This window comes from Sceloporus occidentalis, unplaced genomic scaffold (assembly GCF_023333645.1).
Source record: "Sceloporus occidentalis isolate IW3139 unplaced genomic scaffold, rSceOcc1.0.p SCAF_1, whole genome shotgun sequence".
Lineage (NCBI taxonomy): Eukaryota > Metazoa > Chordata > Lepidosauria > Squamata > Phrynosomatidae > Sceloporus > Sceloporus occidentalis.
The window spans coordinates 299360792-299387152 of NW_028316981.1; the positions used below are offsets into that span (position 1 = coordinate 299360792).

The 26361-nt window shown below is 40.9% G+C and overlaps 1 protein-coding gene across 1 annotated transcript; it reads left to right on the forward strand.

The window, feature by feature from the left end:
* LOC149324144 (retinal homeobox protein Rx-B-like) lies at nucleotides 1-26140 on the forward strand. The gene is made up of 3 exons (XM_089487002.1): nucleotides 1-445; nucleotides 8205-8446; nucleotides 22060-26140. The coding sequence occupies exons 1-3, from the start codon at nucleotides 52-54 to the stop codon at nucleotides 22510-22512; spliced, it is 1089 nt and encodes a 362-aa protein (XP_089343128.1). The 5' UTR covers nucleotides 1-51; the 3' UTR covers nucleotides 22513-26140.
* The last annotated feature ends 221 nt before the right edge of the window (nucleotides 26141-26361 follow it).

The following is a 26361-nucleotide window of genomic DNA, read 5'->3' on the forward strand; positions in this document are numbered from 1 at the left end:
CGGTGCCGCGGAGCTCTGGGCCGGGCTCCCGGGGCGCAGAAGGCCGTCTCCATGCACCTGCACCAGGGCTCCCTGGGGAGCGGCATGGCCTCCGACGGAGGGGGCGCGGGGGGCTTCTCCCTGGGGGGACACTTGCTCCGGAGCCCCGCGGGAACAGCAGCAGCAGCAGCAGCAGCAGCAGGAGCGGGAGCCCCGGCGTCGAGGCTGCACAGCATCGAGGCCATCCTGGGATTTACCAAGGAGGACCCGCTGCTGGGCCCCTTCCACAGCCCCCCGGAGGAGCAGGAAGAGGGGCAGCAGCAGCAGCAGCAAGAGGCAGCGCCAGCGCCGCCGCCGCCGCCGGGGAAGGAGAAGAGGAGCCCCGTCCTCGGGGGAGAGCAGCAGCAGCAGGAGGAGGAGGAGGAAGGCTTCCCCCAAAGACAGGGGCCCCAGCAGCCCTTCCGAGGTGAGAGAGAGAGAGAGAGAGAGAGAGAGAGAGAGAGAGAGAGAGAGAACTCCTGCCCGGAAAGGAAGGCTTCTCCCCCGCAGGAGCCCTTTCCAGGCGCCGAGAGGGAAGCCTTCCTTCCATGCACTTGGCATCATGCGCTACTTGGGACACTTCATGCGCCGAAAGGGAAGGCTTCCCATGCGCTTCAAGGGAGCGCTTTCCGTGCCCTGGAAGGGAACACTTGGCATGGACATGAACACTTTCCATGCGCTTAAAGTGGGCATTTTTCATGCACCCAAAATGAAATGGACGCTTTTCACGCACATGGACACTTTTCATTTGCTTAAACGGAACCCCTTAAAGCAAACACTTAGTGAAGACTTTTCATGCACTCAAAGTGAACCCTTGAAAGTGAACACTTTTTATGCACTGAAAGCAAAGACTTTGCATGCACTCAGAGTGAATACCTTTCATGCACCTGTAGTGAAGGCTTTTCATGTACATGAACACTTTTCATGTCCTTAAAGTCAACCTTTTAAAACAAAAAGTTTTATGCACTTGAAGTGATCACTTTCATTTGCTTAAAGTGAACCCTTTAAAGCGAACACTTTTCATGCACTTAAAGTTAAGACTTTTCATGCACCTAAAGTGAACACTTCTTTATGTGCTTAAAGTGAACACTTTTCACATCTGTGAACATTTTTCATTTGCTTAAAGTGAACCCTTTAAAGCAAGCACTTTTCATGTGCTTGAAGTGTGCTTAGGACTTTTCATGCACTTAAAGTTAAGACTTTTCATGAACTTAAAGTGAATACATTGCATGTACTTAAAGTGACCACTTTTCATGCACTGAAAGTGAAGACTTTAAATGTACATGAACTCTTTTCATGTGCTTAAAGTGAACACTTCTTTGCATGCACTTAAGGTGAAGATATTTCACATACATGAACACTTTTCCTTTGCTTAAAGTGAACCCTTTAAAGTGGACACTTTTTATGCCCTTAAAATGAACTTTACATGCACTTAAAGTGAGCACTTTTCAAGCCCTTAAGGTGAACACTTTTCATGTACGTTAACACTTTTTGTGCGCTTAATGTGAACACTTCTCATGTGCTCAAAGCAAATATTTTTCATGCATTTAAAGTGAAGACTTTTCATGCACTTAAAGTAAACCCCCCAGCAGTGAGGGGACCCCATTTCTCCTTAAACATCTGCCTGTGGGCAGAAACAGTCTGTGGCACTTGCCTGTCTCCCATTAAAATGCTGGAGCAGTGGTGTGAGAGGGGTGAGGCTCATTGTGGGGAAAAGGAGAGGACCCAGGTTTAAGGGGGTTTTTAAAATTAAAATTATTATTTTTAATTATTACTTTTTTTAAAAAAATCTATAAAAACATCACATTTACCCAGCTGTTCACTCTAAACACACAAAAGTATGTATATACAAATACATGTAGGCCATGCGTATGATAGCATCATTTAAAAGTACAATTTTAATTGGGCTAGTTGTTTATGTCACAGGTTTTACCATTACATTCAGTGATAGATGGGAATTATGATTTATGAGTAACATTAGTACAAAAAAGATTACTAAGGATTCTGTATGGTGGGGTACGGGAGGAGGTCAGTGGGGTGGGTGACACCATGAGTTGCCACCCCAGATGACCATTGACCAACCCTAGTGACCCCACTGATAGGGACCACCTCCATCCCTACCTGGTGGCGGGGTCTCCATCTTCCAGGAGACCTTGGGCCCACCTCACCCCAGGGATGAAGGGATCTGAAGATCTCCAAAGCTTGCAGGCCCTCTTGTCTGGGTCCTGTCCTCCCAAAGTGACCAGATGTCCTCACCGCCAAGCCACCACAAGGTATAGGAGATTGATGGAAGAAAATGAGGACATAACAGAAGCTACAAACCCTCGCAGAAATGTCAGTTCATGCTTCTTAAATCTGGACAGAAGCTTGAAATGTAGGACCTGTCCTGGGAAAAAAGGAAGATGTCTGGTCACCCTGTGTCCTCCAGACTGGCCTGGTCAGTGCATTTATTACCACAGTGGTCCAAAACACACTGCTGAAATCATCCAGTTTGAGATCGCTTTAACTGCCCTGGTTCAGTGCTAAGGAATTATGGGGAATGTAATTTATAGTGGCACCTCTGTCAGAGAAGGCTAAATGTCTCACAAAACTACAGTTCCTATAATTCCTATAATGTTGAGCCAGGGCAGTTAAAGCAGTCTCAAAGTGGATTATTGCTGCAGTGTGTTATGGACCTATATTGATTGCTGTTTTATACTTTCCACTCCTGACTTATGGCAACCCTAAGGCAAAACTCAACGCTCAAACCACTACAGCACACTGGCAGGGTGACCAGATGTCCTCACTGCAAAGGAGGATGAGACACAGCAAAATGTAGGACATAGGTGCATAGAATTGTAGAGTTAGAAGAGACCCCCAAGGGCCATCCATTCCAACCTGCTGCCATGCAGGAACACATATTCAAAGCACCCATGAAAGACGGCCATCCAGCCTCTGTTTAAAGACCTCCAAAAAAAGAGACTTCACCACTTTCTGAGTGTTCCACTGTCAAACAGCTCTTACTGTCAGAAAGGTCTTCTTAATGTTGAGGTAGAATCCCTTTTGCTTTAGTTTGCAACTATTGCTCCAAGACCTGTTCTCTGGAGCAGTAGAAAACAAGTTTGCTCCCTCCTCAATCTGACACCCCTTCAAATACTTAAACAGGGCTATCATATCACCTCTTAACCTTCTCTTCTCCAGACTAAACATACCCCACTCCCTAAGTCTCTCCTCATATGGCATGGTTTCCAGAGCCTTCACCATTTTGATCACCCTCCTCTGGACACCCTCCTCCTGACTTGGCGTGGTCAGTGCATTTATTGCCCCAATATTTGTTGTTGTTGTGTGCCTTCAAGCCCTTCCTGACTTATGGTGATCCTTGTGGCTGTTGTTAACTGCCTTCCAGTCCATCTCGACTAATGGTGACCCTGTGGGTGACTCATGGCGACCTTAAGACAAACCTATCATGGGGTTTTTTGCGGCTGAGAATGTGTGACTCACCCATGGTCACCCAGTGGGTTTCTATGGCTGAGAGGGGATTTGCACTCTGATCACCAGAATCAAGAGCCAAGTAGGACAAGGCACCGCAAAATATAAGGCATTCAAGGAAAAAAGGAGAACATGTCCAAAGAAAAGAAATATCATATTATTATTATTATTATTATTATTATTATTATTATTATTAAGCTTTATTTATATAGCGCTGTACATACAATCAATTAAAATAGATAAAATAAACCTGCCTATGGCATACATTCTACAAAAATAATTAAATATAATACATATCAGTACATATTAACATACTTCTTACATGCTAACATATTTCATACTTCTTAGTCATGCTCCAAATTTTGAAATTCCTTCTGGTCAGAAAAGGTTGAAATGGAGTACAAGTCCTGGAAAAATGGAGGATGTCTGGTCACCCTGTGTGAGTGAGGATTTGAACCCTGGTCTCCAGAGTTGTAGTCCGACACTCAAACCAATACACCAGGCTGGGGTTCCAGGAATTTGAAATTCAGCCATAGATGTTGGTAGAACCAAGGAAAGGAGGATATTTCCTTTGCTTCCATCTGGAGGGAGTCACATACTTTCAGTACTAAAGGTATCCCAAAATGCTTGTTTGTTTTGCAGTTGTTTTTTTCCCCAGAAGGAGTCTTGAGGAACCCTTAAAACCCAATCCATTTCTTTCAGCACATACTTTTGTGGACCACTGTCTTTGGAGCCATGTGAAAAAGTGGGCTGTAGAGCCATCTTGGCACAGGGGTTTGAGTGTTGGACTACAACTCTATAGAGACCAGGGTTCGATTCCCAGCTCGGCCATGAAACCCATTGGGTGACCTTGGGCAATTCACATGCTCTCAGCCTCAGAGGAAGGCAATGGCAAACCTCCTCTGAACAAATCTTGCCAAGGAAATCCCATGACAAGTTTGCCTTATGGTCGCCAAGAGTCGGAAATGACTTGACGGCACGCAACAACAATAACAGAATCCACAAAAGGTTTGTGTGTGCCTGTCTTCAGATGTTTTTGTTGTTGTTGTGTGCCTTCAAGTCATTTCTGACTTATGCTGACTTTATCATGGAGTTTTCTTGGCAAGTTTCTTCAGCAGGAATTGCTTTTACCATCCTCTGAGGCTGAGAGAGTGTGACTTTACCCAGTGGGTTCCCATGGCTGAACCAGGATTCAAACCCTGATCTTCCAGCATCTTATTTCAGTGTGCAGTAGGCTTTATTTCAGAGAAAAGTAATGACAAACCATCTCTGAGTATTCCTTATGGTGCTGTTTTACGGAGACTCCATTAATTTCTTAAGCAAGGTGTTTTGCCATTGCTTTCCTATGAAATAAAGCCCACAGCACCAGGTTTCCATTGGTAGGACCCTATCCAAATAATAACCCGGCCTGATCTTACTTAGCTTTTAAGATAAAATGGGACTGGGTGCACTGTAGCCCATGAAATGTTGTAAACACCCTCCTCTGCTTCCTCATGTCTTATCACAGCAAACTGCAATCTTTTTGAAACTTTACTTTTTTCTAAGCTTAGTTGGTTTTGTAACAAGTTCCAGTAGCTAATGCCATTTAAAAAAATTATTTTCATAGACTCTTTTTTCACTTACCATCACTAAAATTAGTGAAAGAAGTAAGTTTCAAGTACATGTTAATACTGGAAATCTTGAAGTGCTTAAGACGCACCTCATCCTCTTAAGTCAAAAGCAGAATTACAGATGAAGAAGGGGGGAATTAAAAAACTGGAGCCTTTGTTGAACACACTGGACATGACCACAAAAACTCCAATTTCTTTCTATTGTTCCCTCTTTTTAAAATGAAAGGGAAAAGAATTACAAACCTTTGGAGTCTGGCATTTGGAGTAATTTAAAAAAGAAAGCAAGTTAGCTAGCTAGCTGTGACAGCAAACACATGAAGGACACAGTTCTTTACCCACTTAACTTTGAAGCAGTTATTGTATTGTAAGTCATCTCAGACCTATCATGTTTTCTTGGCAAGATTTATTCGCAGAAGGCCATTCTAGCACTTCCTTAAGGCTAAGAGAGTGTGACTTGCCCAAGATCATATCGAATGGGTTTCCAAAGTTAAGCAAGGATTTGAGCACTGGTCTCCTGGAGTCCTAATCCAATATCCAAACCACTATGTTATACCAGTTTTACTTGGGAGTAAGTCCCACAGAATTATTTATTCATTTATTGTACATATATCTCCTGCCCAAAATGGGATCAAAGGTGCCTTGCAATAATTCTTTAAAAGTCTAACAAAAACATTAATTTTAAAAAGTTTAAAAGTTACAAAATTCAATAGCACTTTGAATTGAACCCACATAGGATCTGCTTGTCACTGTGATATAAGTATCATTCACAACATTGTCAAATTGGAGACTGCTCTGAAGTATGTGAGTCTGGATCACATTCCAGTAGGGAGTCTCATTTGAAACACTTTTTTCACGAGTTGGGGAGAAGCCAATTATATTAATCATTTCAATGAACACTTAAATCCAATGAAGAGAAGCTAAGGGGACATGTTGCCATTTTTGAAGTAACCTCTGTGCCTGTTAATATCAATAGTGGATATCTGGTCTTGTTTGTCACACGTTGATTGGCATTCACAAGTGTCTTACTCCCAAATGGATCCAGTAAAATGCATGGATCTGGTTGGTAATAAGAAACTGGTGGATCACTACCTCTTTCTTTCAACCTGGTTTAATTTTAATTGGCTGCTTAAATAAGAATGTGGGAAGTTTCCTCTCCCCTCTTCTACTACCTGACTGAAATTTACTTTTTCCACCTAAAATGTTTTTTGTGTGGAGTGATCGCCAGTGCATCACATTCAAATATGCACATTTAATCCTCTTACAACCATGTCTGGTTGGAGTGCACATAGGGTAGCCTTCTTGAAGTCACGCAATCTCTTTCCAAGATGGAAGGTCACCGCCTTTAAAGTTGTCCTCTCCAAACCTGTTTCTTTGGCTATTGATATGTTAGTCTTAGAGCCCTTTGGCCCAGATCTAATAGCTTAGTTCCAATGAGAATAGATCCGTGGAATCAATGGTACTTTTAAAATTATTTATTTCAATTCTATCGATTCACTGAGTTTACCTTAGTTGAGACAAACAATTGGATTAAGCCCTTTTATTTTAAAGGAACAGCTTTTGCAAGAACATAGGCTTTGGGATAATAGTTTGCTCTCAGTTCACATGCTTGTCCCATGAAGGGCCAAATGCTGTTTTGCCAGCCCATATTGCACATGCGTCATGTGAATCATGTCCTCCTGGTAAGCATCTGGTTAGCTGTCGGGGGCTACCGTGGAAGCACTGGATCAAATAAACCTTGATCTAATTGAATGAGACACTCGCTCAAATCTTTTGCCGGGGCAGTTAGGATGAGCATAGTGGCAGAAATTGTGATTCAGGGGAGTGGAGGATCATTCAAATGACACTGTATCACTTTGCACCATACAGTCGGTGTTTGTGGCTAAAGCTGTGCTGAATTGTTTGTGAGAATTAGCCTAAATTCACCTGGATTTGAATAGAATATACATGGAAGATCACTAATCTTTGCAGCTCTAGCTGGGTATAAAGCTAATTGAATACAGCAGACCTTACTTCTTCCCAAAGACCACAGTTTAGTTTTGGCAGGGGGGCAGTGAAATCAGTGGGGCTGCAACTGTTCGACTTGATAGCCATTAGTAGTAATAGTAGTAGTAGTAGTAGTGGTAGTAGAAGTAGCTGGTAATAATAGAAGAAGAAACAATATTGTTGTTTGAATTTTGAATTTAATTTTGAAATATTTTTTTAAGGAAGCAAGAAAAAGAAAAAAAACACACATTACTGTATAACATCCTGCAACAGAATGGGAAATTTTAATCCCCCAGACTCACATTACATTGCATAATCCACATAAAACTAAACCTACAATGTAGCTTTCTATGATATTGTCACCGGGACAGTTGTAAACAATGCCTCAACTTTCAGTACAAATAAATTTTCTGACAAACAAATAAACCAATAGTAACTCCCTACAACTGTCCCAACAAATCTATTGTTTTTTGACACTGTGGTACTTTTTGTCCCAGCCAACATAATGTGTTGGGACAAAAAAAAAGTTATTCCATGCCAGTGCTCAGTGAACCATGATGCTGAAAAACAAAACTGAAATATCCTGATTGTCACTAGGTTGGCCCATGGCGTCCGGGGGGAGATAGAAAACTCAGTAAGTTTGAGAAATACAGTAACTTTACTTTAAACCCTATGGCTAAACTTGACCCAGTTGCTAGTTCTCAAGATGCTGGCATTCTCCTGAGGTCAAAAAATATCCCAGAATTCACTCAATGCAAGTTTCTTTTTTCCAAAATAATCTTGGTGCATGAGGATTAATGAATGGTGATTACTGTATGATTACTGAATGGTTAATACTGTACTATTTCCTTATTTCAAAAAGTAGTGTGCACTCCAAAAGAGAAAGAACAATTATTTCTAACATAATTCTACATGCAAGGAACTCTGAATGTCAAAATCAAGGAATAGCCAAAACCTACCAATCAACCTGGAAATTGTTAATTTGGGAATGGTGAACCCCAGTGGGACTTGTACATCAGGAGGAATGTGCTTAAGTGTGTTGGGGTCGGTCTGCAAAAATCAATGTATTCTTCTGACCTCACCAGTTGATGGACTTAGTCTTTTCTGTCCCTTCTTCCTTCTCAGATCCCTTCTGTCCCAAACGCTCAGAGGATTGCTTGAGCCCAGAACTACCCACTTGCAACAACAGCGACGGCAAACTTTCCGATGAAGACCAGCCCAAGAAGAAGCACCGGAGGAATCGGACCACCTTCACCACCTACCAGTTACATGAACTGGAGCGAGCATTCGAGAAATCTCATTACCCTGATGTCTACAGTCGAGAGGAGTTGGCGATGAAGGTCAACCTTCCTGAAGTGAGAGTTCAGGTGAGAAGACAGGTTTTCTTCTCTCTTCCACCTTCTATCCTCTTGTTCTAGCTACTTTGTGAAATCTTGGACAGTTTATCCTCTGTTGCTCCTTGTTTCCTTCATTAGGAGACCTCAATCAAAAGTAACCTTTGCTTGTTAATCCAGTTTAAGGGCTTTTCCTCTTCTCTTTCTCTCCCTTTGCCCAGATAATTTCAGACTTGCACACATGCTAAATGGTGTGTAAATGGATTCTCTCCCCCCCTTAATCTTGTTTTCTTATCTTCCCATTTTTTAGTTGCAGACTATAATCTCTCTAATTATTAGTGTTTGGTTTCACATTCTGACTCACATTCTTCCCACTCATCCTACCTCTAGCATATGCAGAAGGGGGGGGGGGGGAATAGCTCATGTCAACTGCAAAATCATTTGCGCCAAAGTAGTGTGTTTAAACCAATTCTAGAGCCATACTTACTGATAGAGTGCCAGGGATCTGAAGGACAGAAAGACAGACATGAGAAGCTAAGGAGAAACATAGCTGGAAATTTTGGTGTTCACAGCCAGCATGGTGTAGTGGTGTGAATGTTGACTAGGATATTCAGAGACCAGAGTTCAAATCTCTGCTCAGCCATGGAAACCCACTGGGTAACCTTGGGCAAGTCAAACTCTCTTAGCCTCAGAGAAAGGTAAGGGCAAATCCTGTCTGAAAACCCTGTGATAGCTTCACCTTGTGTGTGTGTGCGTGCTGTCTGCCTTGAAGTCATTTCTGACTTATGGTGACCCTAAAGTGAACCTATCATAGTGTTTTCCTGGCAAAATTTGTTCAGAGGAGGTTTGCCATTGCCTTCCCTTGAGGCTGAGAGCATGTGACCTGAATCCCATTGTGGGGGAAAAGCGAGATATAAATCCTTAAAACAAATAACACAAAAAATAAGGTCACCCGCTGGGGTTTCATGGCTGAGCTGGGAATCAAACTCTGGTCTCCAGAGTTGTAGTGCAATGCTGAAGTCACTATACAGTGCTTGCTGTCTTCACCTTAGGGTCACAATAAGTCAGAAATGACTTCAAGGAACACAACAACAACTGGTTCAGTTTATTTTTGCATGCTTTTCAACTCAGAATACCATGGAGAACTGCATGGCTAATCTGTTTCTCAGCCTATGTTTTTAAAGCTCCACCTCTTTGGATGGAAATTAGTGGTTTCTTAAACCACTACTCACTTTTCTATGATTGTTTAGTGAACAAAAGTCATTGTTTAGTCATTGTGTTTTAAATTCCTGGTTATTGGAGGCAGGGGGGAATATTTGAAATGTAAAATAAATGAGATAATCCTTCCAGGCAGTGGCATCACTAGGGGTGGCATCACCCTGTGTAGCAACTCATGGTGCCAACCCCCGATTTGACCGCCCAACAGTGGATCCTTAACAGTGGTTTTTTTGGGGGTTTTTTGTGCTAATGTTACTCATAAATTGTAATTCCCATATATCACTGAATGTAATGGCAATAGTCGTGACATAAACAACTAGCAAAAATAAATTTGTATCTTTAAATTACAATACCATATGCAAAGTCCACATATATTCACACGTACATAGTTACGTGTGGTTAAAGTGAACATTTGGTAAGATTTGACGCTTTTAAAGAAAATTTAAAAAAAATAAATATTTCACTGTTGTAAAATTTTAAAATTCAAATTTAATTTTTAAAAAATTCCTCAGGCCTCTCCATTCTTTCTTTTTTAAAAAATCATACTGTCTCTTCAGCATTTTAAAGGGATGCAGGTAAACTTCAAAGCCCATTTCTGCCCAAAGGCTAATATTTGGGGAGCAGTGGTGTCACACACACCCCTTAGGATGGCACTTGGTGTAGTGTGTACCTCCTGCATCCCCCTAATGATACCCCTGCCTCCAGGTAGTATTCTGTATCAAAGTATTCCTCTCTTTGGGAAAAACGTACAGAACAACCAGACACTAAAATCTGATTAATTGTTTCTAGCACCATCTAGTTACTCAATTCAATAAATCACTTAAGATTTGGAAGTTGGATGAGCTGGATGGCCATCTGTCAGGGATGCTTTGATTTGGATTTCCTGCATGGCAGGAGGTTGGACTGGATGGTCCTAGTGGTCTCTTCCAACTCTACGATTCTATGATTCTATGAGGAAGGTTCACAGCAACTCTTTCTGTAGAATATATTAGAGATTACACAGCAAAAAAATGACAAAAAGTTCCTTTATGAAACAGATAAATTACATTAATCATCATCATCATTGTTCTCACCACCGATTGTCTATCGTCCAACATTAATATATTAGTTAACAGAGAATGATTTGGATGCAATATAGTATCTTTGGGACACCTCTAAAGATAATTTAGCTATGATGATTTCCAACTCTAGTAAGAGAGAAACAGGAACACAGCAAGAACAAGAATGTATTTTAATAGCCTTTCCTCTCTTTGTTTTCTTTTTTTATAATCTCGGTATCTTTTAGCAATGTTCTTACCAAAGGTCAATCGGCCATTCCTTTATTTTTTATCGCGAATGGATTTGTGCCTTTGGCATGCTTACCTAGGACATGAGCCCATTTATTTGTTCAGTACAATAATCACTTCATGGGGCCGTTAACATGGCCAGTTAGCAATTTTTAGGAATATTTGTGGGTGGTCTGAAGCACCCAAGGTGGTGATAGTGGTGTGGAGGATGTTTTCTCCCATCTGCAGCAAAATGGCACCCCTGCATTCAGCAAACCCCTGAGATAGGTAACTTGTTTTGTGATCTTCTTGTTCATCCGTTTATTTCTGATTTTGAGCCAGTTCTGCTACTGCTTTAATCCTCTCATGACATTGTGAAACTCCTTCCCACACACACTTACACTAGTTGTTAGCAATAGTAAGGATTCTCTTACTACCTGCAGGCAGAGCTCAAACAAGATACTATTTTGGCCTGTAACTCCCTGGGCTGCATCTGCACTGCAGAAATAATGCACTTTGACATCTTTTGAAGAGCTATGGCTCACTGCTATGGAATTCTGGGATTTGCAGTTTTGTGAGATATTTAGCCTTCTCTCTCAGAGAATTCTGGTGCCACAACAAACTATGGATCTCAGGATTATATAGCATGGAGCCATGGCAGTTAAAGCAGTGTCAAACTGCATTATATATGCAGCCCTAGATTACCCCAACCAACATGTCCAAAAAGTAACCTTCTGAAGCTGTGCAAAATGTCTCTTTCCCTGTTGATGGAGATTTCCATCATGTCTTCAGGGCAGCGGATAAGCTGAAGGTTTTAGATATTCATTTTAAAGAAGTTATGGTGGACTAGGACTTTGGAGACCAGGTTTCAAATCCCCGCTGAACCATGAAACTCACTGGGTGACCTTGGGCAAATCACACTCTCTCAGCCTCAGAGGCAAATCCCCTTTAAAGAAACTTGCCAAGAACACCCCATAATAGGGTAGTCTTAGCTTTGCCATAACTCTGAAACAACTTGAAGGCACACAACGTCAAACAACAACAATGGTGAACCTATTTGGGGTATACAGTTTATCACTTTGGATAGTTCCTTTAATATTCAGGCTAAAATCTGAAACTGATTCACTGCTGAAGTGACATGGACATCATGACACCAGCTGCCATTGTGGATATGAACATGAATGCTGCCATCTTTCATACAATACATGGACCTTTCACTTTGATGAAGCTGCAGGGAAGCCAAATTTGTGATCAAATTTCCTTTTTTTCCTTCCTTTTGGACGACAGCCCCAGCCAGCTATATTTGTAAAAGTAACTTTTAAAAGTTGTTGTCCTCTGCCACATTTGGTCGCCAGCTCCTCTCCCTATTCCTTTCCTTGCCAGCTGTGCAAGGCACAAGGAGACCACCTTGGTACAGCAGATGAGAAAAGAAAGAGAATAAGGGGAACAAAATGTGAAAGATTAAAAAATCTGCGTCTCTGTGCTGGGTAAGAGGTGACAGTTTTACATCAGGGTTGACACTGGTTACCCCACCACCTTAAGCAGTGGCATATAGTTCTGTACTCCAACACCCATTTGCCAGCCCACTAGTATCTACCATCTGAACTGTCTGCTTCATTCTGCAACATGGCAGTGTTAGCACTTGGTTGAATAAATGGGTAAGATCACTGTGTGGATATAGCCTCACATATGGGACACATATTCCTTCTTTCCTTTCCTTTCCTTTCCTTTCCTTTCCTTTCCTTTCCTTTTTTTAAATCTGATGTTGTCTCTCCCCTTAAGCTAAAGCTACATAGGTCCACACTAACTGAATTAAAGTAGTTTAATAGGCTTTCCTTTCCTTAAGGCTTTCTGGGAATTTCCTACCATTCCACAAGGTCAGCTAAAGACGAACAAGTGATAGTGAAGCAAAGGGACTTTTTTAAGGTTTGGGCATTTGACGATGAATCTGGAGAGTAGGGTTCGAATCCCAGCTTGGCATGAAAACCCACTGGTTGACCTTGGGCAAGTAACACTCTCTCAGCCTCAGAGGATGGCAATGGCAAACCTCTTCTAGAAAGAAACTTGTCAAGAAAACCCTATGATAGGTGTGCCTTAGGGTCACCATAAGTCAGAAACATCTTGAAGGCAAACAGCACATACAACTATGTCCCTACCAGTACACAATCATTTTTCTCTCAGTTTCCAGGGTAGCTCATTTGCAAAACCAAAAATGTTGTGGTATCCTAAACACCGGCAAATTTTACCTGATATAATATATTGAAAGCATATGCCAAGTAAAACTATTACCTTTAGAGGTGCTTGTTCTTTTGTAGAGCCTTTTGTTGGTTTCTCTCAGTGAAGTGCACCATGGTTGGGACTCTTTTAGTGTCTTGTTGTGTCCCTTCAAGTAATTTTGGACTTGTGTTGAACCTACCACAGGTTTTATGTGGCAAGATTTGTTCAGAGCGGATTTTCCATTGCCTTTCTCTGAAAGCGAGAGAATGCAAATTAACCAAGATTCCCCAGTGGGTTTCCAGTTGAGCAGAGATTTGAACCCTGGTCTCCCAAAGTCCTAACACAATAGTCAAATCACTACACCATGCTGGCTCTGTTGGTGCCATACATCTGTGTACATTCCCTCGTGTACATGGTTGCACTTTTTAAGCTATTGCATAGTAGACATATTCAGTTCATGGTTGCATATGCAGAGTTCTACAAGTGTTAACTGTTTCTCATAGGCCTAAATTCAATTTTAGGGTGCATCTACACTGTAGAAGTAATGTAACTGTCATAGCTCCTTCCTATATAATCCTGGGGCTCCAGTCTATGTAATCCTGGGACCAGCACTCTTTGGCAGAGGAGGCTAAAGACCCTGTAAGACTGCAAATCCCAGGTTTCCAAGTGGTGTCAAACTGCATTATTTCCACAGTGTAGATGCACCCATGGTCATGAGTAGAGCCACTGAATCCACTGGATGTACCTGCATGTTAACTCACTAGATAATGTGATAACGGTTGGTTCAGTGGATTTACTGCATTGAGACTAACTAACAGATTTCCAGCCATGCAGTTGCACATTCTTGGATGGTGGCAAATATTTGTCATCAATGTACCTCTTTTATTCACTTGGATAGTGAAAACAGCCACAGTGAATTCTCCAGTAAGCAGGCATCTTATGAGATACACCATCCACTAATGTCAGTATTCAGCAGAATCTGCACAAAGTTGGTATTCAGCAAAAGGTGCTATAGTACCTTCACTATGTACCCAAGCATGGTGTAGGATTTTCACATGTGACGTTACAGAACAGAGGAATTAAAAATAGGTGAAGATCTTTGCAGAGAGAGAAAATTATTTTTTGAGATCTTTTAACAGGCAAATGTACTATGCTTATCTCCTTACTAAAGTGGAACCTCCCTGTATATAAAATGGTATGGGATATTCACATATTTGTTTATTTGTTAAGCATTTTAAAATATGGCATATTGCTATTTCTGAACAGTGTGAGAAATAGGTTATAACCAAAGCTTTTAAAGGTTATGTGTGGACTACACTTTACCAGAATCCCCAGCCATGCTGGGGCCATGCAAACTGGGACATTCTAAGAGTTCTAATCCAAGACAGTTACTTTTTTGACCCCTTGGTATAAAATATGGGCCAATTCCTACAGATAATACAGATCCTGATGCTTCTTTCTTTTCAACTCTCTTTTCAGTTCCCACTGCAAGGAAAGAAGTCTAGTGTCCCCCCCCCCCCTTAATTGTAAGTGGGAGGTTATTATGGGCTTAATTAAAGCTGATGATCTTTAATCCCTGGATCATGAAAATGTTTGAAAAGCCTGAAATATTTACTAGTCATCTGTAAAATATCTGGGAGGATTTCCAAAAACAGGGTGGATTTTTTTTCCCAAGCTGCCTCCTAAACATTGGAAAAACAAGACTAATTTTATCCCATCTTGTGGGTAATGAGAACAGATCTGAGTTTATGAAAAGGCATTATTTGATGGGAAGCATGAGACAAAAGTGCCTGGAAGCAAGTTTCTCTTTAAAATGACCAAGCTTGAATTCCTGTTGATATGGACTAAGAGCAGAGTTTAAAGGTCTGAATCTTGAATGGGAATGGGAATGGGAATGTGTGGTCCTCCAAATTTTGTTGGACTACAGATCCCATCATCCCATCATCCCTCCCTATTGGCTATGCTGGCTAGAGCTGATAAGCCTTGCAGTCCACCATCAACTGGGAAGGCACATACTTCCCTCCTCTGGTCTAAATATCTGAATGCAACAATCCTATTTCTACTTACCAAGAAGCTGTTGAGTAAAAAACATGCTGCTCCCAAGAAAGTGGAAGTAGGATTGCATTCAATTTGAAGGAAATCAGAGAATAATAATAATAATAATTTATTATTATTATTATTATTATTATTATTTGTATTTTCCCGCCTCTCGCAGGTGGATCGAGGCGGCTTTACAACCCAACAGTAACAATAAAATACAAGAATAAAACATATAATTTCAAACATTAAAACAGTTAAAAACAGTGCAGTCAACATTTATAAGATAAAATGTTCTGATCCTGGACAGAAGAGTGAATGATGTCTTACAGAAGATTGGGTGGGTAGGCTTGCTGGAAGAGATCCGTCTTAACTGCCCTCTTGAAACCCTCCAAGGAGCTAATAAGACAGATTTCTTCTGGGAGGTTGTTCCATAGTTTAGGGGCCACTGAGGTAAAGCTTCTTTGGGAAGTTGAGACCAGTCTGGTTGAATGTATGAGTAAGATCTTTTGAAAACCAGAAGACACTGATCAACAAACACTGCTTGGCTTTAGAGGAATTCCCCTTTATTGATTTATATTATCTTTTTAATATATCCCACTTCTCTCGCAAAATTCAAGGCAGCACAAAACAATGGCTGTAATCCAACATCCCCTTGGCAAAATGTAATTATCCATATATACAGATATGCTGCTCCAGCACTATGCAACTCCCATGCAAAATAGCAACATTGCATAGCACAAACATGTCAATGACTGGGTGCTTTTGCATATGTGCACTGCACAACTGCAATCTGCAATAACTGTAATTCGCTGTATGTTCAGCTCCACTTATGCTACTGTCAGCAAAATACATTGGTTTTGCTGTGGCAAATAATTCATCATGCATGTGTAGCATGACTTGTACATGTGTATATACAGAATGCCAGCCATCATCTTTCAAAGCTGTGGACCATCATAATAACAAAAAGGCTGTTTTGATTTTCTTCTTATTATTTTTTTAGATGCAGAAAAAGCATTTGATAATATTTCTGGGAACTACATATTTGTTTCAAGTACTGGACTTTGGTGAACATTCAGGCTATAAACTGTTCAGTCCAAAAGGCCCAGATTGTAGTAAACGGTAATGCAATGAGATTGATTGAAATACAAAAGGGGATCAGATAAGGTCACCTTTACTGTTTCTTTTGGCACTGGAGACTCTATGGGGATCAGATAAGGTCACCTTTACTGTTTCTTTTGGCACTGGAGACTCTATGGAGAGATATTAGACAAGATGACAGACTCTATAGGATGAGAAAAAGAACAGTATATATTGAGATCTTATTCAGATAATTTTGTGATAATAACACAAAGCCCACTGGATTCAGTGGAGACTGAGAAAAAATTAAAGTATTTGGGACATGCTCTGGTTTTAAAGTGAATTGTGACAATACTAAATTGCTGCCTAAAAATATAACTTCAGAAAAGGACAATGAACTAACTGCTTTTTAAAATTTTGATGCAGGAAAAAGGGGGATTAAATTTCTGGGAGTTACAATCACAAATAATATCAGTTTATCATTTCAAAACATCTTTGAAAAAGGCAAAAGGCTTGCTATGACTTTTATTTCTCTTTCAATTGATCCCTGGTGTAAGAAGTGAAATATCTTTATCTGCAATGGCAGAAAGAGATTTCTAGATTTGTCTGGCAGGCAAAGAAACCAGGATAAAATTTAAAGTGCTGAATGATTATAAGGAAAGGGGTGGCTTGTGAGTCTCTAATGTTAGGTTGTATTACAAGGTGTCTTGTTTTGTATGATTGAAGGAATGGGTAATCCTTGGAGAAGTGGGTCTCTTGGAACTTGAAGGCTATAATTTAAGATTCAGTTGGCATGATTAGTTTTGGTACAATAAAGATAAGGCACATGAGGATTTAAAAATCAATGTATTACAAAAGCTCTCCTATGAGTGTGGTATAAGTATAAACATGGGCTTTTCCCTAAGGTAATATTAACTACCTCAACCCAGGTAGCCTTTTTGGGGGGGAGGAACAGGTTTAAAATTGGAGATAGTTGCACTGTGGTCCAAAACACATTGCATACATCATCCAGTTTGAGACTGCTTTAACTGTCTTGGCTCAGTGCTAGGGAATCCTGGGAATTGTAGCTCATTGTGGCACCAGAGCTCTCTGACAATGAAGGCTAAATGTCTTCCAAAACCACAGTTCCCAGGATTCCCTAGCACTGAGCCAGAGAGGTTAAAGCATTCTCAAACTGGATTATTTCTACAGTGTGTTTCGGACCTGAGCCTTCAAGATCTAAGCAGGTGGACACCAAATTTTACTATTCAAGTATACTTGAAATGCTGGGAGAGTTTTAGAAATTATTGAGATTTAGATATTTCTACATTATTTATATTAATACATTATGCAAGTATTGAAAGCTGGCTAGTTGCTGATTTATGTTACATTTAACATGAAATGCACAGTGGATATAAGTATTGCATTTAGGATTTTGGGTACATTGTGTCTTTCTATTGCTGTTTTATAATTATTAAGCAAAAATGTAGAATATATTTTACTTTTGCTTTTCCTGTGTCTTTCAAGTGTACCAAATCTTTCCCCCATATTTTTGCACAAAAATGGATTTTTACCAGTGTTTTAATAAAAGAGAATGTAGTTCCCTGCCCAAAGATCCCCCCTCCTGCCAAAACTTTAAAAATGAAACAGTCACTTCCAGTATTTATTTTTGTATATTGCCAGAGCTGGTGAAGTTCTGGGGATGAAAAATCGGTCCAAAGTTGTCATACATTCACAGCAATAGAAAGTGTGTCATTTCAGTAACTTGGGAAACATACTCTTTTAAGCAGCTGTGAGTGGCAACCAATGGCATCCCGTAGAGTCCCCCCCCCCCCCCCCGTCCCATCTATGTACTGGCCAGAACTAGACTTGCTTCAGAGCCAATGAGTTAATGGGCTGCAGAACCAATGTTTTCTAGGAGACTGTGGAAGTGCTATGAAAGAGCATGGCTATGGGTTTTTTTCTTTTCTTTTTCTTTTTCTTTTTTTTTAATGTTGTAAGCCACCATGAGTCTCAGCTCTGGAAGAAGGGCAGGATAGAAATAATAATAATAATAATAATAATAATAATAATAATAATAATAGATCACAGTCTCCTGGTTGATCTCTGGCTAATCTGTAGTATACAGTCAGGCCTCCATGTTTGCAGCTTTCATTTTTGTGGATTTGATTATTTGCAGATTTGATCACTATGTTCTCTCTAGGAATCTCTAAGTCCTTCAGCACAACTTTGCTGAAAGTTAACCATAAAGTCACACTGGATGACCTAGAGATTATTGGAGAAAACACTTATCTAGGCATTTGTAGGTCTTCTAGCACGATTCTATGGTCAGCTTCCAGTGGATGTTGATCACAGAGTTGTACTGGAGGACCTAGGGACTCCTATATAGGTTAAAAATAGTGTTGTTTTATTTGCAATTTCCCACTGCCACAGTGGCCATGTGCTCTTAATCACAACGAATGTGGAGGGCTCAATGTATTGCAGTAGTAGCTGGTGGCTTCCATATTGGAGGCTGGCAGTGAATCCACGCTAGCTTGAAATCTGATCATTCAAAGAGCTGTCCAAGGTGCTGAATTTATTAGCAGGGGAAGAGATACTGGGTTCAACACTTTGGGTGTTGTAATGCCATGGCCCTGCAACTGCAAAACCTGTTCATAACCTTGAAGGTCTCTCATTCATAGGCTCATTGTAAATTGAATCTGACTTGATGACACATAACAAGGATCTAGTTGATTTCTAACTAGTAGAAATCTTTTCTGATCACACAGCAGGTGTCGTCCATAACTAGACCATTAATGTTTGGACTAAAACCTGGTTGTGAAAGACACCTGGTGTGATCAGCAAGGATTTCTACTGATTAGAAATCAACTAGAGTTTTGTGATGTGCCATCAAGTCAGCTTCAACTTACAGTGATCCTAGGAGTGAGAGACCTTCCAGGTTATGAACAGGTGTTGTGGAAGCAGGGCCATAGCTTCATCGACTGAAACGACCCTCCTTGCCTACCATCTTCAGCTTACCCTGGCATTATAATCTTTACTACTGGTCTGGGTCATCTCATGACATGTCCAAAGTATTATAGCCTCCATATGGTCACTTTGTCATATAGTAAGATCCAGCTAGAGTATACTTAGTGACATAAAAAGCACACTAAATCACTGGGTGTGCTCTAGTTGGGACGAACAATAAGATTCAGGCCATTAATCACAAGAAGCTCTCTCCAACCCTAAACAGTGTTTCTAAAATGGAATCAGACAGAATGGATTTGCATGTGGCAGAACTTGCGCGCCATTAATAGGGAGAATATTTTCCTGTTTGAAGGCTTCCTCTGTTTGAAGGGTTATCCAATAGAAGAAGACTGGCTTAAAGTAAAACAAGAGAAGGAAACTTGAAGTTGTCCTTCTACAGTTAGCACCTGGCTAGTAGATGGAACAGGGATGTGCACAGATCACCTGGTCATGGTTTTTCCCTGCAGTTGGCCAACCCTCCCCATTTGGACTTTGACTTTTGCAGCTTTGATCATTTTCAGATTTAAGGTCACCTTCTGTCAGATGTTGGCCACAGAAATGTGCTGGAGGATTTAGAGATACCTAGAGAGGTGTTCTCTCAGATAAAAAAAGAAGTGTTTTTTATTTGCAATTTTTTCACTTTCAGCCCCTACATTTAAAGCAGACATCCAGCAAATGTGGAGGGCCCACTGTATTGTATTTTTATTTAAATTATAGTGACTTTTCTAAACTGCTGCTCCCCCTAAATCAGACATTTTGGGGACAACTGTGGTTTTCCAGACGTTTTGGACTTAAAACTCCCATTAGCCTTCACCAGGATAAACAATGGTGATGGATCAGGGGAATTGTAGGCCAGAAATATCTGGTCCACTCATGCCCTAAATGATCAGGTTATACTCTGCAGGTTCTTATTTATCCAGTACTGCCATGTATTTGTTTAGGTGACCTTTTATAAGCTTCAGAAGATACATCAGCTGTGATAATTTACTTGAGTGGAGGGAGGTTGGGTACAATTGCCTCTACTCTGGTAATGTGGACGTGACCAGTATTAATTGTAAATAGAGCTGGGAAACATTATGGAGAGGTCAACATGGGTTTCAGAGAAACAAGTCATGCCAGACAAATCTAATCTCTTTCTTTGATAAAATTACGAGCTTGGTAGATGAGGGGAATGCTGTGGATGTAGAGATTCCACCTCAACATTAGGACGAACTTCCTGACAGTAAGGGCTGTTTGACAGTGGAACACACTCCCTCGGAGTGTAGTGGAGTCTCCTTCCCTGGAGGTCTTCAAACAGAGGCTGGATGGCCATCTGTCGGGGATGCTTTGATTTGGATTTCCTGCATGGCAGGGGGTTGGACTGGATGGCCCTTGCAGTCTCTTCCAACTCTATGATTCTATGATTCTATGATTCTAGGTATTACAATACCCATATTACTCCCACTGGTTAGGGGCTTCTGGGAGTTGTGGTAAACAAAAATTGTTGAGCTCTGTAGCTACCTTTAAGAATAGCATAGAAAAGTGCATTTGCTCCCAAACAGGGCACTAAAGTCCTAGTACTAGGAGGTTCATGACAGCAAGACAGGCTAATATGGAGGACATGTATCTAGCTGAAGGGAATGGCCGAAGGGCTCAGGAGGAACAGCCAAAGGATAGTTGTTTTTGCCCTCCAGCCTCTGTTGTCTGATAAGGCTGCCAAACTCTGCCTAATAATAAGTCTGACTTTATCGCCTTTATCAAAGAAGATAATGCTAGAGCTCACAGGGAGGGATGCATGGGATATAAGGGAAAAGCTGGAGGAGTTATAAGGGCTTGGAAGACAAGGGTGACACAATTGACTTGGACTGGGGAGCATGTCAGTAAAGCAGTGAATTTGTTCTTGACTTTAGCAGATATCTATGGCATTGAACCTATTCTAGGCATAGGGGTGTGTACTTTGAATAGCTCCATTAAAATCCAGACTGGAGTGGATTCACTCCATGGAACTGACCAGCTGCCACTGGAGCAGTAAAAAAAGGCATCACAGGGCTGTAAGGAGAGGTGTCATGAGGATTCCCTGTTATTAATTGTCAAAATCAATCCAAGTTGTGACCATAACATTCAGTCACTTCTTTGCTTCTGTATTCATTCATGATTTTGCCAAAACATGGACCTTTTTTCAATGACTGCAGTCCACAGGTCTTGACTGACAAAATAAAACTGAATCTGAATTCACATAAGTATCTTTGTTGCACTCCTAAAATTCCATCTTGCACCAGCTGGGGATTGAGCATCCCTTCCATATGCTGTCCTATACAGGCTGATTGCTGGAAAACATGCATCCTTTTTATTTGATTTTTCCTCTTATGCATATTTGTGTTGATTTCTCAAATAATTAATCACCTTTTACCATGCTTACTTGGAAGGCCCATTTAATTATACAGAAGGCTTTATGGATAAAGACACTTGGGATTGTTTTGTAGAAGGTTCAACTGGATCAGTAATTCCCAAACTTTGGTCCTCCAGGTATTTTAGACTTCAGCTCCCAGAAGCTCCAGCCAACTTGGCCAACAGTCAGAAGTTCTGGAAGCTGAAGTCCATAACATCTGGAGAATCAAAGTTTGGGGACCACTGATCTAGATATTTCATAAGTGTATGCACATTTACCTAGTAAATTAGAATAAGAACTATTTAATCACCAGAGCTTGTGAAAATTACTTTTGTGGGTGACAGCTTCCAGAATCCCACAGCTAGCATGCCTGGGGGATTCTTGGAGTGCAGCAGTAAGTCCTGAAGCTCTGTTAATAACAACGATGGCAAACTACTCTCTTTGATGTTGAACTAACTCTGAGCTCTATCCTTTAGGTTTGGTTTCAGAACCGCAGAGCTAAATGGAGAAGACAGGAGAAGCTGGAAGTGACCGCCATGAAGTTGCAGGATTCCCCCATTCTCTCTTTTAACCGCTCCCCACAGCCTTCCACCATCGGGACCATTGGCAGCAATTTGCCCCTAGAGTCATGGCTGAATCCACCCATGTCCAACAGCAGCCCTCTCCAGACTTTGCCAGGTTTTGTGGCTTCCCCCCAAAGTCTCCCCAGCAGTTACACCCCTCCACCTTTCCTAAACTCTCCCCCCATGGGACACACCCTGCAGCCCCTGGGGGCCATGGGGCCACCACCACCTTATCAATGTGGAACCAACTTTGTGGACAAATTCCCATTGGAAGAGGTTGACCCTAGGAACACCAGCATAGCTGCATTGAGGATGAAAGCAAAGGAGCATATCCAATCCATTGGGAAACCATGGCAGACAATATGAGAAGGAAACACTCTTGTCCGTGTGCATTACAAAGGACCTGCTTACATCGTCTTTACAAAGTGAACTCATTCCTTAAATCTTCCGTTGGACAGACAAGTCACGTCTGTTACTGTCAAGAGGGATCTCCTACATAGAAGTGACCTAAACACTAAAGGGGAGAGCTAGGGAAAGTTACTATTTTGGACTGCACTTCCCAGAGTCCCTTGGGTACTGGCCTAGCTGGTTGAGGATACTGGGAGTTGTAGTATTAAAATACCATCTCTGAGCTCTTCTACAGAGAAGGCATTCTACCCTGCCATCCTCCAGTTTATCTCCACATTTTTGTGTTCTTTCCCCCTTCCCATCCTCAGACAAGATTGAGGGCTTAATTCTAGTTTTGTTGGTCTGTTGTATTTTTTAAATGATCTAATCATTTGATATCCCTGACTTTATTGGCTGGATTACAGTAGAGGCAAAGAAAATTGTTGTAATCTTCCTAGGGGTATTTTGTAACATTAAAGCACAAATATTTTCAGACTGTTCTTGGACTTTGTAATTTTCTGTGGAAATATCCATTGAACATGGTTCATTACAGGCTTCTGAATTCAGATGAGGTGGGATGTATGTGATTTATTCATCTGATAACCTAAGGAGTTTATTAAACAGGTTGGGAGGTTCTCAATTTCAAAAGAGAAGATAGCAAGGTCAATTTGAAAATTCACGCAATTATGTGATTACTTATCACCTTAAATTCGCTGTAATAGCCTCCCTGATTCTGTGCAAAGTAAGCCATCACATTGGTGGGTTCTTAATTGCGAATTGGCACCCTTGCGCATGCTTAGTGAGACTCCAGATGACTGGAGCATAGCATATTTAGGCGAGTTAGAGAGGGGAACCAAGGAACCTCACAATTTACAAAAGAGGTTGAGGGGAGCGGGAAGAATGGTTGAAAGAACATGCTCTATTCACGTTAAAACGAACATACATTCACTCTTGTCACATTAAAATGTGAATATAATGGTTATCCAATAACTCCCATTAATTAGCAGGCAGCAGTCCCCCCTCAACAATGCTGAAGGATAAGCGGAAGCAAAATTGAAGCAAAATTGCAGCGAGGCTTCATGATAACCCCCCCTTCCAGATTGGGGGGGAACCAGGACCAAAGGAGACATGCACATCACACCAAATAGTGCACTGAGTACGAAGTTGCTTAGGAAGAGGGTTTGTGACTTCACTAGTTCACCAAATTTACTTAACTGTGGATTAACGCATGATTGCGTTCGGAGTGCGTTCGGACTGCCTGCGATCACGTGTGGTAACCTTTTGTGCAATAATGTGAATATGCATGATTGCGTTCAGGATGACACTGGATTATACTTCCAATTTCAGTTGTGTGATATCCTCCTAAATTGTAAAGCTGGTCCTAACTAGGATTGCCAGGTACTTTGAGCAGCTGTGCAGAAGAGGGAATTTCAGCAAACTTTATCTGTAGAAATCCTTTCTTCCACAGCCATTATAAGAGCATTGGCCAGGCCTGTTAAACAATCCTGTTGTAAACCAAACTAACAGCACATCCAAGAATACAGTCAGCCCTTTGTATCCACAGATTCTGCACCTGTGAATTCAATCATTCATGGCTTGAATATATTCCTCCCCCAAAAAAATCCCAAAAGCAAACCTTGATTTTGCCATTTTATATAAGGGAAACCTTTTTACTATGCCACTGTATATAAGGGGACTAAAGTATCCATGGATTTTGGTATCCATTGGGAGATCCTGGAACCAAGGGCCCACTGTACATTTCTTTTGCTAATAATTGAAAGGGAAATCCATGGTGGTAGGCAAATAATAAGAACTACTGAAATTTCTGCTTCATGAAAGGCCTTTTCAGTATGATATTTTGCTGCCACACTGCCAACTAAATTCCCATGGGAAACCCACAAGCGGGACATGAGCATAACAAATGGTACTTAGAAGCATACTGCATCTGATACTGGAGCTACCATATAGCCATCATAAACCGTCTTCTAGGAAAATATATTGTCGTGAACTGCTTCTTAAGGATCCCATGGCAGGCTTCTGAAAACCCTGAATCTTCCCAAGTCACACTTTGAAAAACCAGAGATTTAGGCAGAACATATTTACAGTTCTTCAGGACTAGCCCTTTCTAAGTGTAAAGGAATACTTGATATACAAGATATTCTGAGATTTAATCAAGATAATAGATTGCCATGCATTTGTTGTGTGCAGCCATCTTAAATTGCTTTGCTTCTATCACCAATTCTCTACAGATGCCCCACGACAGTATTGCTGCTGCTCCATAGCCTTGCATAAAGGAGTACCTCCAGTCCAATTCTAGCAGAGATAAAGAAAGTTTTGTCTGCTAGTTAATTTACATAACACCTAACTCTACCTTCTGCTTTGGCCATCCTCAGTCTCCAAACTGCCATTTCTTTCCTTCAAGCTGCATTGATTGTTGTTGCTATTGCTATTATTTTTTCTTATCTGCCCCTTTAGGATTTTTGGAAGCTCATTGACACCAGATTAGCCCATTTATCAATTCAGTAGTCTAACTCTGACTTCCCAGAATGTTGCCCTCCAGATTGGGATGGGGAACTTTTTGTTATCATTTTATTGCAAACTTACCTGATTCCACATGTTCTAACTAATAAAGGTACTGAAACTTCATTATCTATCGATGTTCACACATATCAGATTTTTTCTATATATTTCTTCAATAAAAAACCTCCAGCATACTGAAAAGTGAGTATTAGGAACAAGTGCACACAAAATGCATACAATGGGCCCTTGTTATCTGCTGGAGTTTGGTTCCAGGATCCTCCGTGAATAAAAAAATCCGTGGATGCTGAAATCCCATTAAATATAATGGCATAGCAAAATGGTGTCCCTTATCTCTTGGTTTGCTATCTGGAATTTACACATTTTTAAAAAAAATTTAAACCATGGATGGCTTGAATTCATGGATTAAAAAAAATCCATGGATAAGGAGGGCTGACTGTATATTTGTTGTGGAAAACCTGTTAAAAGGCATTGTATTAGGAAAACTGTGAGAAATGCATGCATTAGCAGAAATATGCAAAAAAAAGGCTTACCTGTACATATTTTAATGCAAACTTGGAAACAATCTAAATGTTTGGGATAGACCAAATATAAAATTAGAAACATTCTTAGCAATTCAAGATGAGGCAGATTTACAGCTTGAGAAATGAGAAACAGTGAGAAATCAAAATGGACATATTCAAACATCCCTCCCTACAGATGTTTAGAACTACAAGTCCCATCAGCCGCATCCACCATAGACAATGGTCAAGAATCCAGATAATGTAGTCCAAGGCATCTAGAAGGCACCAGATTGGGGAGATCGGATCTGCACAAATTGTCAATGGCACCCAAACATCTCAGGCGAAAATCCTTCCTGTCCCATCCTCTTGCTCCCATTGACTAGAGATGCTTAGGGTTGAACCAAACACCTTTGGTAAGGCATGCATGTGCTCTGTCACTGAGCTAGGATGGCAGATGAAAAGATCTGTTTGTTTCTGACCCATGTTTCTGATCCATGTTACACATTCCATTTCCCCCAACCTGTTTCTGTATCAATCTGCAATTTCAAAGCAAAGGCTGCATAAAAACCTACATTAAAATATCCTGTATACAGAAATTTCTAAGCATGTTTTCTTTCAGAAGTACCTATTTCTAAATGCAGTTCAGTATTAAAAAATGTTTTGAGCAATTCCAGAGTGTCTAAGAATGCAAGCATAGTGGATCAATATGTTATGTTCTGCACAGTATCCAGGAACAAACAGATCTGGGGTGCATTCATACTACACAATTAGAGCTCTGTATTCCATT